The sequence below is a fragment of the Alexandromys fortis genome, unplaced genomic scaffold, assembly GCF_014885135.2.
Source record: "Alexandromys fortis isolate MF-2015 unplaced genomic scaffold, M_Fortis_MF-2015_v1.1 scaffold_3, whole genome shotgun sequence".
In the NCBI taxonomy this organism is placed as follows: Eukaryota; Metazoa; Chordata; class Mammalia; order Rodentia; family Cricetidae; genus Alexandromys; species Alexandromys fortis.
Window position 1 is genome coordinate 23,013,079 of NW_026067909.1, and position 20,506 is coordinate 23,033,584.

Sequence of the window (20,506 nt, forward strand, 5' to 3'; positions counted from 1 at the left end):
ATCTGCTATGCAGGATGTCTGATATGCGACCCCCAAAGGGGTCTTGATCCACAGGTTGAGCGCCTCTTTCATAGATTAAGAGCCACAGGGAATTAATGACTGGTGAGAAAGAATTATTTTCCCTAGGGATGAGCCCCCTATTGGTCATCTAATACCAGTGGTCATCTCTAAAACAATACAGACAAGCAATACCAAAGGGACCCAGCAGCTGCATTTACATATTTATTTGCATACACATGTAGCAATAATTAAGGAAAAAGAGACCATGAACTTCAGAGGTAGAAGAGTCTGAGGGGTAAGGGGAAGTGGAAAAATAATATAAATATTTTAATTGAAGTAGAGAAATCAACCGTCAGATTTAGCGACAAGTGGATTTTGTATCACTAGCTCTACATCACATTAGTTATAAATATATTGTACAGACGATGGAACATATACTCACAGTTGTGACTTCACACACTATAATAGGAATGTGAACCCCCACTGCTGTGGACCGCTGAAAAGTCACAACTGTGGAGGACTTAACAGCTGCTCACAGGTTTCCTAGAGACAGTTAAAAGACGAGCCCCGACTTTTGCACAGTACCTGATATCTAGTAAAAAAAAAAATCTGTAGAACCTTCTTAGGAACACCGGAAAATATACATGTAAACCGTATTTTATGCTTTTCATACATGAAAATAATTTTGAAGTTAAAGTGTTAAGAAGTTGAGAATCCTTTCTTCTTTCATCCCATCCTGCTTTTTAAATTCCAATTTCTATAATCTTTATAATATTTTGTGTGGATGGGTAGGCTGTGTGAGCTATAGCCAAGTTTTACCTCAAAGACTAGCCATAAAATTACATAATTACATGTATTACAGGCTTTTTTATTTTTATTTTTTTTTGATGGTATTGCTTAATAATATGACTCTTGGTGGCTTTTTCTGACATCCTTATTTTTATTTTACTGGCCTCCCTCCATTATTTACCTCCTCCCCCCTTCCCTAAAAACCACCCTGGATACACACCCCACACACCATTTCCCCTACCAGGTCACTGTAGTTTTGGTTCTTACTTTTACCAAGGCAATGCTAAATCTGCAGAGTAGCTGCATACACTTCACATCTTATATCACAATTCTGAAGGTATTATCAAACTGATTTCAGATGAAACACCCAAGAATCAAAAAATTTAAGGCATAGCTTCAGTGTTAGAAGGTCGGATATTTGTGAAGGGTGAAGCCAGGTCCAGCCCAGCATACTAACTACCACCTGGCACCCCCCACTGTGTGGGCACCATGATATGATATGCTTCAGAAAAGCAACTTAGCTTCCTATTCTGTTGAAATGAATTGAGGCTGACTTTTAGCCTTAAGTGGGTGGGGCTGTAATGTTTGTGAAACTCATAGAAATGATCTGTGGTGAGCACTAAACAAAACCCAACTTCCACACAAACCTAGTTATGGGGAAGATTGTTGCCCGTGTTTTGACTTCAACGTATCTGTACACATCCATGGAGAGATCAGTCTATCCCATCTTTTGACTGATGTTTTAGACTAGGATTAAGATGTCTGTTTGAAGCTTCTTTTTCCTTTTAAGAAAATTATTAGGTATACTTAAAGGGGTACCCATGCTGTTGTTTGCCAGGACTCCTGGGGTTGGGGTAAAGCACTCACTGGTTAAAGCACTTGTGCACCATGAGCGTGGCTCTCTCCAGGTTTAATCTCTGCCTCCTGAGTATTGGGATTAAAGGAGTGCGCCACCACTGCCTGGCTTGATTGGTAATTTTTTCTTTAAGAATTGTACTGTTCAGATATTGAGACCAAATATTAATGTAAAATCTGTAAATTAAGCTATATGAGATTACTTTTTCCATAAAGATAATTTTGCCATTTTGTTTAATACTACACGTGTGTGTGTATATATATATATATACACACACACACACACACATTGCTGAGAATATTGCTCAGGTCGCCTTTATTACAATAGAGAATAAACGTAGAAAATATTTACACGTGAAAGCATTTCCTTTTACTTTTTGATGCTGGAGTGGAACACAGGACCTTGCACACACCAAGCACAGGCTCTACCACTGATCCACACCCCAGCTCCACTTCTATAAAATATCTAGAATATGCACAGATTTGGCATTATGTGAGTAACTTCTCCACAGAAGACAGGAATGCGACTTCAAACTCCTGGTCAGAAAACCTGCTCACAGACGCTCTAGCAGTCCTTCTGATCTGAAGTCTCTTTTCTGCAGACAGAGAGAGAATATGAGCCATGGTTTCAGCATAGCCTTCTTCACTCTCAGCCAGAAATCCAGTTATTTGTCCTTCATGAGGAACGACAATGTCAAGCTTTGGGCCTCCTGAATTATGTGCAAGGATAATTGTGCCAGCTGCCATACACTCCACAACTCCTAAGAAACAACAATAAAACATATAAAATTTTAAGTTTTTGATGAACACAAATCTTAAAAAATTCTGAAATCTAGAAACATTTGATTAAATATTTGTGAGTCTAGAATCTGCTTATTTAACATGATACAAAATAAAACAATTTTAAGGATTTTTTGTGTGTGCTTGCCTGTGAAGGTACCCACGCAAGATGAAGGTTAACTTCAGCTTGCTCTATTGCTCTTCACTGACTGCCAGACACTCGCTGATTTTGGTGTTCACTGTTTTGTTTAGATTGTCTGGCCAGTGAGTTAAACATCAACTAGAGCAGTGGTTCTCAAACTCTGGGTTGAACCCTTTTTGGGGGGTGGGGGTCGAACAACCCTTTCACAGGGTCTCCTAAGACCACTGGAAAACACAGATATTTACCACTTATAAAAGTGACAAAATTACAGTTATGAAGTAGCAATGAAAATCATTTTATGGTTGGGGGTCACAACACCCCACCACCAGTGGTGGAGTCATAGGTATGCAGCCACACCTGCCTTATACATGGGTGCTGGGGACTTAACCTAGGCACTAATGCTTGCACTGTGAGCAGGATGCTCAGTGAGTTACCTCCCCAGCATCCATTCCTTTAAGCCTTTTAGTCTTCAAAGTGTCATAATAATGTTGCTCCACTATTGATTAAAACAGACAAGTAGATGGAGGTCTACAGAAATATTCTATGAAGTCAATACACTGGGACTGAGGATATAGTTCAGTAGGTTGCCTCATATGCATGAAACCCTGGGTTTGAACCCTAGTACCACATTAAACAATACATATGATGGTGCACACCTATATTTCTAGCCACTGGGAGGTAGATGAATGAAGATCAATAGTTCAAGGCCATCCCTAGTTACACAGCAAGTTCCAGGCCTGGCTATGTGGAACCCTCCATGTCTTGTCTCAAAGTAGGGAGTGGGGTGGGAGGATAATATACTACACAAAGTAGAAGACTAGACAATATTGCCAGATGATAAAAGATGAACAAGCACCAGAAGATAGAAAACATCAAAAGTATAAAGTTTTAAGAGATTCAATAACATCAGCAGATGAAAGTGTGAACAACCTTAGAGAACTAAAGTGTGCTGCTGTTCACAAAACACACAGCTGCCTGTGTTCAACAGCAAGGTGGAGTTGGGTAAGATTTGGTTATTGCCTGCCACAAGACGTATGTGAAGGTGTAAGTTACTCTCTCCGGCCTTCCCTAGTTGCACTCGTGTTTCATTCCCTCTCCTAAATAGACCTAGCCATGATGCTTTCTGTACTCAGACTCCAGGTGTTCCCACTGGTTACCTCTGCTTCCTGTTCTCTTACCAGGGATCTTTTCCTGCATCACTGATGGCCTCTTCCCTTCCCCACCGTGCAGTCTGGAGCCCTGCTCCTTTTCTTTTTGTCACTAAACCCCAGTTCCATGTTTGCAAAGCACAGTCCATGGCCATTTCTGTAGCCTCCCCCTCTTCTGCCTGCTCACCTGCTCCTGCTCAGCTCTTTACTGAGGCTCCTCTTGCTCTCACACTTTCCCCCAGCGATCTTCACCACATCTGCAGCTGCCTGTGCCACACTGTATTAGTCAGGGCTCTCTAAGGGAACAGAACTGGCAGACTAAGTACATATATTACAGGATTCTTAGAGTGACTTACAGCCTTAGTAGAGGCTTCTAGAACAATCGAAACAACTGTGATGATTTGAAGGAGAATGCTCTCCATAAGCTTATGTATTTGAACTTGTGGTTTCCAGTGGGTGGATTTGTTTGGGAAGATTAGGAGCTGTGACCTTATTGAAGGTGTGTCACTGGGGGCAGGCCTGACATTTCAAAAGACTTGCACATTCTCTGACTCCAACTTGTGGAACAAGATATAAGCTTTGAGTTGTTTTCTGTCAGCATGGCTTTGTGCTGCTAATATGGATTCTAATCCTGAAACCATGAGCTCCCTAATTTTTCTTTTTTTTTTTCTTTTTTTGGTTTTTCGAGACAGGGTTTCTCTGTGGTTTTGGAGCCTGTTCTGGAACTAGCTCTTGTAGACCAGGCTAGTCTCGAACTCACCCTAATTTTTCTTTTATAAATTGTGTTGGCAATAGTGTTTGTCATAGTAGTATGAAAATAATTAAGATAAGGACCTAAATGCATATCTTGCAGTATCAAACAACTTGCTGAAAAGAAAAACTCACCAATCCCAAAATGCTCATTCCACATGGTATGTAGCCCGATTGTTGCTTCAGACAGGTAATTCTTCAATTCATCGAATGAAATGTTTATTTTAAATTCCACATCTTCTTGAACACCCAAATTCTCAGACAGTTTTCTCAGTTGGTTTACGCGAAGCTCGTCATCTTTGTTTCGACACCCTCCAATAAGCACAAGTTTAAGTGAAGAATGTGACTCAGGTGCCTTCTCATTTAGCAATTTAGCAAAGGCTTTGATCTGCAAAGCATGATTCTTTTCAGGCCTGAACTGGCCAATGGAAACCAACAAATGTCCTGGGGTCACTTTTTTCTCATGTAAGGGGATGTCCAGAAACGTCTGCACATCACAAGGTGGATAAACAATGTTAGTGCAATGGCCAACTTTCCACAATGAGAGAATATGATTCAGTGTCCAAGTGGAATTCACCATGACTACATCACTGCAAGAACCAACAAGGCCATAAATAAAAGCAAATAAATAGTAGTAGATGAGCTTTGCTTTGCTGAGAAGAGCATTCCTGCTAATGAAAGCTGCATTATTAAATCCAGTGTTTTGATTCTTCACTACAGAGAGCATGTCAGTGCTGATAGTGGGATAATGAACATAGCTCCCAACTCGGCAGCCCCCCACGTATTTAAACAGAGGGAGTGTGAAAGCATATCCCATAGAGTCGATGTAAACATCAGGAACACGCTGCATCAGAGCTTCCCAGCCAAGAAGAATGGATCCAAGACTCTGCCCCAGCAATGTGAAGTGGGGATACCGACGATCTTCCACAAGGTGGCGCTTCCTTAAGAAAACAAATTGTACCGGGTGAACTAACTTGATGTTAAATCTTCTGAAAGCACCTTCTAGTATCTGTTGACCACTGACGTTACTGTCACCAGTATACACTACATAAACCGCTTCAGGATACCTGAAACAAAATATTATTAATTTCAGTTAAAATTCAGGCAAATGTTACAATTTCATCATAATCACAAGCAAGCTTACTAAAATGTTTTCTACCTCTTTTCATTTATTGCATTTAAACTACTGACTCCACCCTTCCTTGAGGTTTTAACTTAATATTTCAAACGAGACCATGTGCTGTAGTTTGGTTGTCTCAGTGGTTAAGAGTACTTGTTGCTCTTACAGAGATGACCTGGGTTTGGTTCCCAGTGCCCACATGGTGGCTCATAAGAATCCAATGCCCTCTTCTGGCCTCTGTGGGCACTGCATGCATATCTTGCACTTTCATACACACAGGTAATAATATACATAAAATAAAAATAACTAAATAAAATCTTTTAAAAATTAATTCCCTTGTTTTAAAGTAGTTATGAACATATTGTTCCCTTTTATGGTACCCCAATTTTCAGAAAGATTTCCTCAGCTATTTAACTAATTCTAACATAACAAATTCTCTTAACCATATTCTAAGTAATATATACATATATACATATATAATTATATCCTGATTACAATATAATATCAAAACTATAGACTTTGGCCAAGGAGATGGCTCAGTGGATAAAAGCACATACCACACAAGTGTAAGGACCAGTGTTTGCAGTCCCTGAACACACATAAAAGTGGCAGCCATTGGGGTCAGGTGGTGGTGGCGCATGCTTTTAATCCCAGCTCTCAGTAGGCAGAGGCAGGTGGTTCTCTGTGAGTTCGAAGTCAGCCTGGTCTAATAAGCGAGTTTCGGAACAGCCAGGGTTGTTACACACAGAGAAGCCTTGTCTTGAAAAACTAACTAACTAACTAACTAAATAAATCTTTGAGGTGGGAGAGATGGTTTGGTAGTCACACCACCTGATCTTCAGAGGGATCCTCCCAGGTTAGCCACTAGAGGAGGTGGGATGACAGCTGTGGAACACTAGGCTGAACCTAAAATTCAGTATGATCTTAGGAGGCCAGCAGCCACGTAGTGTATTAGCTAAGAAAGATGCATACCTACTTTTTCTGCAGGGCTTTCAAAGCGCACCATAGAACTCTCTCTCCGCCGCCGCCCGCATTGCAGTAAGGATGGAAAAAGGCAACCACTGTTTGATCTTTTCCATTTTTGCTGGTTGAGACTGACTTTTTTCTCCTCTGTAGATGTCGCCTCATTATCCAAAGGACAATGACCAAACATACACAGAGAACTCCACATATTATTAGTCCAGGAAAGAACAGTGAATAAAAAAATCTGAAATAATAAGAGGGGAAAATTAATTTGTTGTCAATTTAAAAATAAGGCTACAAATTAAAGTTTACTTTTATATATTTGTTCAATATCTTAGTATCAGAGAGAATTTCTGTAGCTTATAAATCTAATAATAAAATATTCAATTATTTTTAATACTCCCCCCTCCACCTCACTGGTGGTGATTAAATTCAGGGCCTTATACATGCCAAGCAAACATTTAATTCCTAGCCAATATTTACCCATATTTAAGCAAATGGCTTTAAAGAAAGGTAACTATAATGCAGTTATGGACTACTCCTCAAATCACCACTATAATGCAGAAAGTTAGCCACTACACGTACACAGTACAGAGCTGGGGGCATTCCATACAGCAGGAAGAAACAAGAATGTGCTAGAACTAGCCTAGTCATATTTTTAACAATCACTTTAGAACTAGTAGCAGAAAGTACAAAAACGAAGATACAACACAAACTTTGGCAAGAACGCACGTACCCACTGCTCTTCGACCGCTGTTATACTAACTCTAAATTTTCTCTCTCTCTCTCTCTTTTTTTTTTTTTTTTTTACTTTTTTTGGTTTTTCGAGCCAGGGTTTCTCTGTGTAACAGTCCTGGCTCTCCTGGAACTCACGCTGTAGACCAGGCTGGCCTCGAACTCAGAGATCCGCCTGGCTCTGCCTCCTGAGTGCTGAGATTATGGGTGTGTGCCACCCCCCAACCCCCGGCTGCTAGCTCTAAAATTTCATCCTGCACAAAAGTACAGATGTTGAAAGAACTCAGGCAGGCCTTCATAGGTTAGGAAGATCTTGAAATATACAACTATCAAGACAGTGGTAATTACTATTTATTATTATTTCTATTTCCTAATATTTACAAAGGAAACGATATTTAGCCTAAAAACAAAACCAACATATTTATAATTTAAATATCAGGCAGGAAAAAAAAATAAACCAACAGAGGGTCAAGAAGCAGAGACTTAATCGGTTTACGGAGCTGAGAGAGAAGCGGCAATGACAGGTAAGGAAACAGCTGCTCGGCCAGTAGCGTGGCACGCTTAACGGCTGCGGTAAACTGAGGCAGGACGAAGAAAGCCCTTCGGCGGAGCTCGGCTGGGTGGCCTCAGGGACCCCCACCAAGGAGGTGACACTCGCGAGCTCAGGCCACCACGCTCCTCACCTCAGCAGCGCGTAAAGCCGCCAGCTCCCCACGTCCGCCGCCATCTTGCCCACCCCTAGACTCGCCGCCCGGAAGTGCTTGGCTGTGCTTCTCCTCTATTGGCTCCTGAGGAAGCGTGCGCTCTAGCCACGCCCCTCCGGCCTACACGCCTTCCTACTGGCTGCCGCAGCGCCGCTTCCCACGGGCGGGGCGCACATGGGCCCGCCCACTTGGGCCGCACCACGGCGGTCGTGGGCGTGGGGGGCCGGGGGGCGTGGCCTGTGATGGACAGCGGCTTCTCTGACCTCGCCCCCCCACCCCAGTCCTGAAGCCCCCCTCACGGGCGCCCCGCCCCGCCCCCACCGCGGTACGGGCTGCAGGTCGGGACCCAATGGGAGGTGCGGGCGGGCGGCGCGGTGATCTTCCCGTCCAGAGTCCACTCTCTCAGAGGTGGTGGCGGGTCCCCGGCGGTCGCTGGAGAGGGAGCTGCGCGGGAGCGGGCGTCCTGTGGCTGTGGCCCCGGGCTGCAGCTCCTCCCCGGCGCATCGCCGACCTCGCTGCCCCGAGTCGGCAGCGCCGGGTGTTCCCCAGGCACCGCGGATGCGCGTCTTCGCGCCTCCTCTCTCTGGCTTGTAAAGTCGCTCTTCCGTCCCCTGACCAGGTGACCTTTGGGCCCCGGGATGGATCTCAGGAAGAAGTTGGCGTTTGTGGGGACGGTGCCTGAGCAAGAGAGACAGGTCACAGCCAAAGAGACCAGTCGGAAAGTAAGTTAACTTCCTCGGACCGCGCGCTCTGCGCACCTGCCCGAAGCGCTTTCCTCCTCGGTTCCTCTAGGACTCGTGACTGAGGACACGTTCCCCTCCGGACCCCAGCTCAAGGGGTGGTCTGGGGGGAAAAGCACTCGAGATGAGTCTGCCTTGATCTTTTGGTGTTCAACTATTTAGAGCCCGACACTTTGCTGGGCTCTGAGCGTGGGGTTGCTGTGCAAAAACTCTAGTTGCTCAAAACTTCTTACCTGAGGGTGGATTAGTCGCGATCTGGAGCCTGGCTTCTCATATAGTCTACATCCAAGTCTTGTAGCTTCAAGGCACTCATTTTAATAATACAAGTAGTCAATTAATGCAATCTCTTAAAAATACAAACAGTACAGAAAAAATACAAACAGCACAGAAATATTTAACAAGAAAAGCAGATCTGTTTTCCAGTTATTTTCTTCACGTATGTTTTCTGTCAGCAAATATTACTGAAACTTGTAGGTTTCAGGCATATGAATAATTCTTGAAGATTTGTGTGCTGGTGTGTTGTTTTAAAATATTTCGTCTTAAGCCGGGCGATGGTGGCGCACGCCTTTAATCCCAGCACTCGGGAGGCAGAGGCAGGCGGATCTCTGTGAGTTCGAGACCAGCCTGGTCTACAGAGCTAGTTCCAGGACAGGCTCCAAAGCCACAGAGAAACCCTGTCTCGAAAAACCAAAAAAAAAAAAAAATTTCGTCTTGCCTAATAGAAATCACTTTTTATATTCTCCGACTTTTTTGCAGATTTTTCACAAGTGACATAGGTGTCCCCAATAGTCTGTTGATGATTCCCTTTTGGGTGGGTGGTCCTGTTGGTTGCTTTCTTTCCTTCCCTATTTCAAAGTTGACATGATCTTTGCACTTGAATCATTTAAATGTGTGTGTGTGTGTGTGAGTGTGTGTGTGTGTGTGTGCACCCATTTGTTTTGGAGGTCGGGGCAGCTTGCTGGAGTTATTTCTCTTTTTCCACTGTGTGTGTCCTGCAGACTGAACTCAGGTCATCAGGCTTAAAGGCAGGTGTTGTTACCCAGTGACTCATCTTGCCTTATTTGTACTCGAATTAAAAAAATACATTTATTTATTTATTTATTTATTTATTTATTTATTTATTGTATGGGAGAGGGAGGGGAGGAGATCAGGCTTGGTGCCTTCACCCACAGAGCCATTCAGCTGGTCCTATACTTAATTTTTATATTCTTTTTTTTATTATTGTTTTGTTTTTTGAGACAGGGTTTCTCTGTAGCTTTGGAGCCTCTCCTGGAAACTAGGTCTTGTAGACCAGGCTGGCCTTGAACTCACGGAGATCCGCCCGCCTCTGACTTCTGAGTGCTGGAATTAAAGGCGTGTGCCACCACCACCCAGCTTTAGTATATATTCTTGAGTATTTCTTTAGGTCTGGAAGTCTGGATTGGGGAGTAGCTTGCTCCTTTTGTACAGGCCTCTGAAATGAATTAGTCCAGCAGTTTTATTGAGTGTGCCTTTAGTGAAATTCATTTAGGCTCAGGTGTGGAGAAATGAGAGAAGAGTGGGCTGATGGATGGATGGGTGGGCGGAGAGAGGGTGGTGAATGGGTAATTCTTACAGTGTGAAAACTGCATTTGATCTGTGGTGTGAAGACAGCACACACTGGGTAGTGGTGGCCAGAGCAGAGGAGGAGACATGGCCTATCTTTTCCACTGTCTGTGAGAGAGCAACGCCTCTATCCTATCTGAGGAGACGAAATTCAAGACCTGCGCCTCTCCTTGGAGCGATTGGTTAACTGCCCTGGCTGTGTCGACCTCACCCTCCTGTGAATTACACTGATAATGGCTTGAGCCAAAGTCACAGGGCTTCCTATGTGCTAGATGTATTATTTTTATATTTCTCTGTGTTCACAATCATTTAATTCTCACAACCTATGTCCCTGTCTGTCTTTATTCTGTTTTTTACTGTGCTGAAAATCAAATCCATGGTCTTGTGCTCATGAGTGCTTTGATAGAGGTTTTTGTTTTAATTTTGTGCTGAAGATCAACTTAGGGGCCCTAACATCCCACCAGTGACTGCGTCCCATGCGCCAGCCCTGACTTTAGCTGTGGTCGTTCTATTACCTTTTTGGTGCTGTTGTTTGACAAATGCTTTCTTGAGGATTGTGTCAGAAATACTGAGGTCTGAGGTTCCAGCTGTGACTTAGGGAAGTTACATTCTTGAAGAATAGGAGTAGGAGGGCCATGGTAACTACAGGGTAGGTGCTGGGGACACAGAGGTCCTTGTACTTACTGAGAAGCACAAAGGAAACCAGGAATGTTAATGAAGCAGGGGTGTCTCTCCAGGGGAGATGAAGTAGAATATCTGGACAAGAACACATCTATATTCCATCCAGAAGCTAAGAGTTGATACTGCTTAGGACCTGGTGACCATTTGCTGTCTGTGGAGGCAGACCTCACCCACTTTGCCTTAGAGGCAGACCTCTCCCAAATTCCTCAGAATGATTATCCTTATCCTCGGCTCTCAGTAGAACCAACCCACCCTTGGGGGAAGCGAGGGACTGAAGATAAGTTAGTCGCAAATAACTCCGAAATGACAGTTTGGGGAACTTCCAGAAAGTAAACCTTGTGAAGATGCTGGGTGTGTGGGTGGCCTGTGGGCAGAAGGTGTGGGACCTCTGGGAACCCATCCCCTCCCCCTGGCTCTGAGCATCTCTTCCACTTGACTGTCCTTTCACTGCGCCCTCTGTTATATATGTCCTGTGAACTGCTGTAGTGAACTGGCCATCCTAAAGTTGAGCAGGACCCCCACTAATAGCCGCTCACTCAGATGTTCAGGCGCCCCACGTACAGTAACACTTCCTAGAATTAGAGACTCCCATGGGATCTGTGCCCTTGCCCCAGGAGATCTGTGCTAACTTCAGGCACTATTAGAACTTCAAACAACATCCAGGCATCGTTGGTGAGGAAACTGAGGCAGCAGTTAAAGAACTTGCTCAAGGAAGCTTGCTAATAAGAGCAAATTTAGTATTTGGTCCTAGGTCAGCCTGACCAGCTTTCTCAAAAGCACACCGTTGTTGGGACTTCATGATACTTGGTCATGCCATCTGGTATTATTGAACTAATGATTTGGCTTAACTTTGCAACTCAGAGATGCTTGAACATGGGGGTCAAACTTAAACATTTCAGGCATATCCTCAGCTGGGCGGTGGTGGTGCACACCTTTAATCCTAGCACTAGAGAGGCAGAGCCAGGCAAATCTCCGTGAGTTCAAGGCCAGCCTGGTTTACAGAGCAAATTCCAAGACAAAATCAGGGCTGTTACACAGAGAAACCCTGTCTCAACCTCCCCCATAAATAGATAGATAGATGGATAGATAGATAGATAGATAGATAGATAGATAGATAGATAGATATCAAGCATATCCTCCACAGTGTGCTTTCCCTGTAAAGAGAAGGCCATTCAGCTGCTACTCCAGAGCGAAGGGAAGTACTAACAGCAATATAGGTTGGAGTTAGCTCTTAAGGTGTATGGGTCTCATTGAAGGGAATGAGAATATTTCATAATATAGTTTTCTTCCTGAGGTGAGGGTCTTGCTAGGTAGCGCAGGCTGGCCTGCTACTTACTATGGTGCGCAGGCTGGTCTAAGACTTAACACCCCTCCTACCCAGTCCTGGAATTACAGGCGTGAGTCACCACAGTGGGCTTCCTTTTTTCCCCATAGTTTGTAAAGGTTCCCTTCAGTTGTTCAAGAGTGAATGAATCATTACTTCGCCCATTGTGTTTTTCTTCAGGGGCCTCTCTGTGGGGCAGCAATTACCAGGCAGTTTAGGGCCTTCAATGCTTGATTTACAGGTATGCACTGTACCAAGCCTGACTTTTAATTTGTGTTTATTGTTTCCTTTATAATTTCAGTTTCTTTTTTTTTTTTTTACAGCTTTCTTTTCTCTTACTTATTTTTAGGTATATGAGTGTTTTAACCTGCATATATATCTGTGCACCACATTAGTGCCTCGTGTCCACAAGAAAGAGGTAGATCCCCTGGAATTGGAGATACAGACAGTTGTGAGCTGCTGGGTATCAAATCTGGGTCCTCTGGAAGAGCAGCCAAAGCACCTAACTGCAGAGCCCACTCCCACAGCCCTGTAGCTGGGTTTTAAATGCTTTACGGGCAGTCATTTCAGTTTGAATCAGAGGGTGGCCCCTGGTTGCTGGTAACCACAGCCCAGGTATCAAGGAAGTGTCACTGGTCAAGTGATTCTATATTATTCCCAACTAAATGAGAAAAAAAAAAAAACACAAAAAAATAAAACCAAAACTATTACCAGGTGAAATTCTGAAAATGGCTGTTAATGTTTAGTTTGTTTCTTTCTTTCTCGTGATGTTGGGGACTTGCCACACCTTATACGTGCTAGCTGCACCCTAACCCTTTGTTTTTAAAAGGGTTTTTAAAAGTTACAGAAGAAAATGGCAGTTCAAAGGTGGACGCAACAGAGCAGAGCAGAATAGCTTTATTTTCCTTTGTGTGGCTAGGGCTGTGTCTAGTGTTGTTTATCAACACCGGGACCAAAAGCAGCTGGGGGAGGAAGGGTTTGTTTGTTTGCACTGTCCATCACTGAGGGGAGTCAGGACGGGGTCTCAAACAGGCCAGGCGCATGGAGGCGGAAACTGATGCAGAAGCCACCGAGGGGTGCTGCTTAACCAACTCGCTCGTCATGGCTTGCTTGCTTATATCATCCAGGGTGGCGCCCACTCCGTATGGGATGGGCCCAACCATATCAATCATTAATTCAGAAAATTCCCCACCGGCTTGCCATTATTGAGATTTCCTCTTCCAGAATGACTCTAGCCTGTGTCAAGTTGACATGAAAACTAGCCAGAGCAAGCTGGAACCCAGAGCTTTGTGCCTGTACACAGAGCTAACCCTCTAGCCAAATAATGGCCAGAAATTGTGAAATCCGCCCTCTTAGAATGTAAGTTTTGCTGGTGCCAAAAAAGCCAGGCAACTGTGTAGCTGGCTCTGCTAGCAGTTTGTTCCTTATCTCGGTTGTGCCTTTGACTTGGCCTTTATCTATCTGGTTATGACCTTAAACACTGTTACCATTTGTAGGAGAGACAGTGACTCAATCTTGTTCCTTACTCTCAACAAGTATCCTTCCTTCTTACAAGGAGCATGGTACCCCTGGGTGTCCTTTTTAACTTTTCTTCCTGGCTTGACAAGCCCCCCTTCCCCAATTTTCATTGAGATCTACAACTTGCCCCTTCCTCCTCCTTTTCCTTTTTCTTTGTTTTTTGAGGCCGGGACATGTAGCCTAGACTGACCTTAAACCTCTGCCTTATTCCCCTGCATGTCACTATGCTGTACAAACTGCGTTTTCTCCTCTTCTGTAGAATCAGAGGGCAGTTCGGTCTTCTTTTCAAGGTTGTGCTTGACCTTTGACCTTCCCCTCTGCCTGCCTGGATTCTGGGGGACCGATCCTCCCTTCACTCCCATCTCACTGCCCGTGAAGCCGGCTACTGGCTTTTATTCTGAAGTCTCTCCGGGACTCTATGCCCTGCCCTAGCTGTTGGACTCGCTTCCCTCCAGAGAAAGAGTCCTGCATTTCCTCGTTTTCATTCTCTGATCATTTAGCATTTTTCTCATTATTTCGTCAGTTTATTGGCTGTGGAAGAATTACATACAAACATCTATATCCAGTTCTAAAATGTAATACTATAGGTTGTGCCTCTATACCTCACCCGACCTAAGAATAAGAATATTGGGACTGAGGAGATGGCTTAGTGACCCTCTTGCAAGCATGAGGACCTGAATTTGAGTTTCAGAACCCATGCAGGAGCTGCCTGTGGCTGAGGTTTCCTGTTAACCCAGCACTGTGGGAAGTAGGGACAGAAACAGGCTGATAGGAACTGTCCGGCCAGCCAGCCTAGATAAAATGGCTAGCTTCCATTTTAGTGAGAGAGCCTGTCTTCACAGAGGGCGTGCTGAGTGAGTGACAGTGGAAAACATCCCGTGTCCTCTTCTACATGATATACACATTCATGACACATGCATGTTTACCCCATGTGTTAGTGAGGCTTCTCTAGAGGAAGAGAACTGATAGACCAGCCCCCCCCCCTCACCATTTATTAGAGAGGGTTACTATTCCAGCAGTGGCTGCCTCCCCACAGAAAGTCCAGAACCCAATAGTTGTCCCGTCTACAAGGCTGGATGTCTTAGGTCTTCAGTATGCACCAGATCCTGAAGAAGTAGGCCCTAATAGCAGCGAAGGAACAGACTTGGCATCAGAAGTGAGGGCAAGCAGGCAAAGAACAGGTACTTCCTTTTTCCACGTCCTTTATATAGGCCACCACCAGAAGGTGTGGCCCAGATTTAGGGTGGGTCTTCCCACCTCAAATGATCAATCAAGAAAATCCATCACAGGTGTGACCATCAGTGTGGGTTTTGATTAATTCTGGCTGCAGTTGACGACCTAGGATACCCACCCAACCCACTACAAAAAAGAGCAAGAATATTATCTTGTAGTATCGTGTCTATCCAACTTTCCTTTCTTTCCTCTTCTCCCACTTTTTTTTTTGTTTCTTCCACTGACTTGTATCCCTAGCCTGCTGTTCTCATTTTTTCCCTACCATCTACAGAAGTATGCACTGTAGTGGTCAACTGCCTTTCTTTGTTCTGTGTTTGCTGTAGCCCAGGTTGTATTGCTTTGGATTTGAACATGGAGCTGTGGGTGTACCAAGCACATACTCCACCATTGAGCTATATCTGCAACCTCTGTAATTCAGCCTTTTGTGTTTTCAAATGTTTCATGTGTGTCTGAATAGATGAACAAGATGTTATCTGGTTTTGCTAACATCTAAGATTTATTTAAAAAATACCAGTGTGTTTAGTGTTTTTACCTAGACACGGCAACTCTAAGATTTCTCCCTGGGAAGTATACCTTTAAGGGGAATTGGCAGGTAGACGTGGTCTGTGGGTTTTTACAGGCATGAGCCGTTTGTCAGGACAGTTTGCTATGCCTCCCGACACGCACTGGCCACCGTCCTAGCCCTGCTTTTCTGAGTACTTTCTGATTTTGCCTTCGTCACGGTCCCGAAACCTCTCCTCTATCTTCCATGAATGCCAGGGTTCTATCTGTCCCGATGTTTATTTTAATGTCCTTTCTCTGACTTAAATGTGTTTGTCCTTAAATTCATGTTGAAACATAATCCTGGTGCAACAATATGAAGGGCTATGCCCTTTCGGAGGTGACTGAGCAGGAGGGTTGAGCCCTCATGAAATTGGGAAAAGTCTTCGTGGAAGGTTTTTGCTTCCTACCTCCTGCCCCTTTCTGTCTCATCTACCAATGAGGACACTGGTCCTTCTCTCAGGATAGTGCAGCAACAAGACATCATCCTGAATAGAACGTAACCCCGACTAGACAACTGACCTAGTGGCTTTGATCTACAATGGTGAGACACAAAATTCTGTTCTTTATAAATTACTGTGTTGTTTACAGTGGCCCAGGTAGACTCAGAGATGGATGTTGAGAAGGAGCGCTGTAGCAGGCACCTGGAATTGGGAAGTAGGTTGAAGCTGGAAGAGTTTGGATCAGGCCAGAAAAACCATGGCTTGTTGTAAACAAAGTGTTGAGGGCGATTTTGGTGAGGGCTCAGAAAGGAGCGGTCGTAGATAAAGCTCAGATCCCCTTAGAGACAGTTCAGTGGTTGATTGGAGTGGTGGGGCAAATAGAGCAGTCAAAGCCATTATTGTCATGAGACCTCAGATAGAAATGATAGGAGTCTTACTGGGAGTTGGAGGGAAGGCCATCCCTATTACAGTGTGGCAAAGAACTTGGATAAACCGTGGCCACAGCCTGGTACTTGTGGAAAGTAGATCTAGAGAGCGATGAGCTAAGATATTTGATGGAAACAAAACAAAGCCTAACAAACAAAGACACCAAGCAGGGTGTGTGGAGTGCTGCGGGGTTTCTCTCGGTCTCTAGAGTAGAACACAAGAGGATGGATCCAGAATGGAAACTGTCATAACAAGGGAAGGAGACTGAGATGGAAAAGCCTCAGCCAGCCTGCTCTGTCAAGAGTAATGGGGTACTTGGGCGAAGACACTGGGGGTGCAGCCGAGCAAACACTTGATGGGGAGATTAACATAGACATTGTTTCAGACAATGGAAGAATGATCTTGAAGGCATTCCAGAGATCTACTTAAATTTGATCCTAAAATTGGCTGTATATGGAACCAAAACCCAATTCCCTATCCTTGTTTAAATGTCTTCATCTAAGTCATCAGTACTTTTTCCAAAGACCTGACTTTGATTTTTTTTTAAAATTATTATTTACCAGCTGAGGCAAAACTCAGCTATCACTTCAAAGGAGTACAGGATGATTTATTCTGGAGCCAAGTATGAATGACAATGGCCTGGAAACACAGATACCCTAAATACCGTGCTCTAATGTGGCTATGGTTTTATAATGCTTATATAGAGACAGAATGAAAATTACAAATACATCATGGGAACATCAGGGAGGAGGGATACAGCCAAGGAGGGGAAACATTTGCTCTATGTCCCAGGCGCTGTCTGATGAAATTCGTAGCCTTTGGTTGGGCGAATTTAGAGGGTTGTACATCCCAAAAGGATTTACCTAGGCACAAGGATGAATGTTAGATCAAGCAATTGTTCTTAAGAAGGCTTAAGATAACCCAAGATAATAAAGTTGGCTCAGGACCAGCAACATTTCAATTCTCTACAGTCACAGGAGTTCATTCATATATTCAACAAACGTTGAGAAACTAAGTCCAGCCGTGTTTCAGCACTGGGAGTACAGCAGGCGTGAGCACCAACTGACAAAGGATTTAATTCCTGCCCCGTGGAATTTAATTCCTGCCTATCTGCATTTGCCGACAGCCCACATGTCAGTAATCACTGTAGCGTGGCTGACTGCTCTGGGGAGGAAAATAAGGTGGAGAAGGTTGCTAGGGAGTTGGGAATATTTGTAATTTAAACGAAATAGTTTTGGGGGAACTAATTTATGAGGTTCCTAAGTGAGTGAGGATCCCTAAGAGCTGATGAAAGGAGGATCTGTCTATGGGATGCTGGTGGGAGGAGTCTCCGCATTAAGGGAACAGGTGGTTCTAAGTCCCGTTATTTAAGGAACAGGAAGGTGAGAATGGTCATCAGAGTATGAGATCCCCAGACCAGGGAGAGTGCGCGTGCTCTCTTACAGCGTTCTGACAGGTCGTTGTAAGGATTTTAGGTTCTGCTCTTGAGTGTGGGGGACTCCCTGAAATCCTCTCTGGGAAGTAACAATTTCCTATTTTATTTATTATTCAGTTTTCCTGTTTATTCTGTGTTGAGAAGTCAAAGGTCACTAAGGAATTTTTATTTTTTCTGCTTTTTAAGACAGGGCCCAGTTAGTTGCCTTTGCTGGTCCAGTAGTTGCTAGGCAACCCAGGCTGTCCTTGAACCGGTGGCAGTCTTCCTGCTGCAGTCTCCCGAGTGCTGGGATGCAGGCACACTCTTCCAAGACCACTTTAGAAGTTTTTAAAGACACTAGATTTGAGAGGAGACACTTCTTATTAGTAGTGAGTCCTGGGCCATAGCTGGGAGGAACGTCATGAATTAGCGAAGACTAACAAACGGACAGGGAAGGGGAAAGTATTGGGAGCTGCTCAGTTGTAGGAAAGCTTACTTTGTGGTGCGTATTGACACCCAAGGGAGATGGTGACAGAGCATTTGGGTCCCTAAGTGTGGTGCCAGGGAATGAATGCCTGTCTTCTCCAGATTCCTGTGTCTGGAGTCAGGTCTTTAGAAGCAGTTAACTCAGGAGGGCAGACCTAATGGGATTGGTGATTTTATAGAAGAGGCTTGAAAAGGGGAGAAGGGAATAATGTAATTAAGTCTAAACTCAAAAAATAAAGGGAGTTGTTCATTTAGAAAAGAGGCTCGAAGGCGTGACTCCCTTAGCTCTTCTGCCATGTGAGGATGTTACTGGGATCTGCCTCATTGTTGTCGTGGGGAGTGGTGCCCAACACACACTAAATCTGCTCGCCTTGATCTTAGGCTCCTAACCTAAGCTATGAGAAGTCCATTGTTGTCATTTACAAAAGACCCAGCCTGGGGAGCGTGGTTACCCAGCCTGATCAGACTAAGAAAGGTGTATTTCCATAGGACTGAGTAAGATGACCAGAGAATGTATGCATTTGAAGAAGAGACCTATAGGATCTGCTGGGGGAGTGGGAGGGGTCAGGGAGTGGGAGGGGACTCCACAGAAAGTGGGCAGCACTCCAGCACTTAGCACTTTGGCACCTACAGTAGAGTGGAATAGAATAGGAGAAATCCCAGGAGTATGGGCTTACCTGGAAGCTGATCATGGCAGCCAAAAAGGGTTGCTCCAAGCTATTAGAAGAAAGGGATCTGGGGGCTGGAGAGATGGCTCAGTGGTTAAGAGCATTGCCTGCTCTTCCAAAGGTCCTGAGTTCAATTCCCGGCAACCACATGGTGGCTCACAACCATCTGTAAAGAGGTCTGGTACCCTCTTCTGGCCTGCAGACATGCACACAGAATATTGTATACATAATAAATAAATAGATATTTAAAAAAAAAAAGAAGAAAGGGATCTGGAAGATGGTGGAGTCCAAGAAAGATCATGTTTGTTTGTTTATTTATTTATTTTTTTGTTTCCATGTTTTAGTATTTCAGGAAGAGGAGCCGTAGGCTGGAAATGGGACAAGGAATCTTAACAAAGAGCTAAAACATGGGAGTGCAGTGGTTACTGGGAGGCGTTGGGCCTCCAGGTGGCGCCAGAGCCCTCTCCAGGCCTTAGGCAGCACCTGGAGGGGGCGTTTATCTCACCTTTTTTTTTTTTTTTTTTTTTTTTTTTTTTTTGAGCCTTGTGTGCACCCTTTGGAATTTACAGCAGAGCCAGAGTTATTTAGGCGGGTCCAGGGAGGAGAGTAGCCAGGGAGGGGACTGTCCACACAATGACTTGTGAAACAGAATCTTGTCCTTTGATATTCCAGGTTTTTCTCATTCTGGCCCCATCTGGTCTTCCTATGATTTAACTACTGTTTGTTTCCCACTCCAGGCTGTGTGGCCCAACAGAACTTTAAGAACACTCTCCAGTGAGCTTGCCTGTGGTTGGTCGGCTTGTTTCCATTTCTTATTCCTGCCCTAGAGTTAAAGTCCTCCTGAGCTAGCTATTTCATCTTGGGAAGCATTAGCTTCCATTCGTAGTAGTGTGGGACCATGGGGAACTTTAACCAGCAGCTGCCTTGCTCCACCCGGGTGCCTGAAGATTAAAAGAATCTTTTCACACTTGAATGCTGCCCTCTACTGTTCTAAGGGCAAATGCCTCTTGTGCTCCCGTAGAGGTTATTTTTAGAAAGTGCTATTTTTGATTTGGACCTTGAGATTTCAGTCCGGTGCTCCAATGTGGGTCTCTATCTCTGTCTCCTTTCATCGCCTGATGAAGTTTAATATTCAGGAGGATGCCTATATGTTTTTCTTTGGGTTCTCCTTCTTATTTAGCTTCTCTAAGAACCCGAATTATAGGTTCAATGTCCTTTATTTATGGCTAGAAACCAAATATGAGTGAGAACATCCCATGTTCCTCTTTTTGGGTCTGGCTTACCTCACTCAGGGTGGTGTTTTCTATTTCCATCCATTTGCCTGCAAACTTCAAGAAGTCCTTGTTTTTTACTGCTGAGTAGTACTCTAATATGTATATATTCCATACTTTCTTCATCCATTCTTCAATTGAAGGGCATCTAGGTTGTTTCCAGGTTCTGGCTATTACAAACAATGCTGCTAT

General features: G+C 44.2%; 2 protein-coding genes across 4 annotated transcripts in view; one reads left to right on the forward strand and one right to left on the reverse strand.

Moving 5' to 3' along the window:
- Positions 1-209: 209 nt before the first annotated feature.
- Alg11 (ALG11 alpha-1,2-mannosyltransferase) lies at positions 210-8,233 on the reverse strand. Of its 3 annotated transcripts, none has more exons than XM_050137757.1 (4): positions 7,966-8,233; positions 6,561-6,791; positions 4,600-5,531; positions 210-2,240 (listed from the first exon to the last, which is right to left on the reverse strand). In XM_050137757.1, exons 1-4 carry the CDS (start codon positions 8,007-8,009, stop codon positions 2,134-2,136), a joined length of 1,314 nt encoding a protein of 437 aa, XP_049993714.1. In that variant the 5' UTR covers positions 8,010-8,233; the 3' UTR covers positions 210-2,133. The 3 variants fall into 3 exon arrangements, with proteins under 3 accessions (XP_049993714.1, XP_049993713.1, XP_049993715.1); XM_050137756.1 differs by having other exon boundaries at positions 210-2,405; positions 7,966-8,228; XM_050137758.1 differs by lacking the exon at positions 210-2,240 and adding an exon at positions 2,430-3,981.
- A 106-nt stretch (positions 8,234-8,339) lies between these two features.
- The window catches only part of Atp7b (ATPase copper transporting beta), a 67,314-nt gene continuing 55,147 nt past the window's right edge, over positions 8,340-20,506 (forward strand). The window contains exon 1 of the mRNA XM_050137749.1: positions 8,340-8,708. Within this exon, the coding sequence (XP_049993706.1) occupies positions 8,625-8,708 (84 nt within the window). The 5' untranslated portion in view covers positions 8,340-8,624. The remainder of the gene's footprint in view (positions 8,709-20,506) is intronic.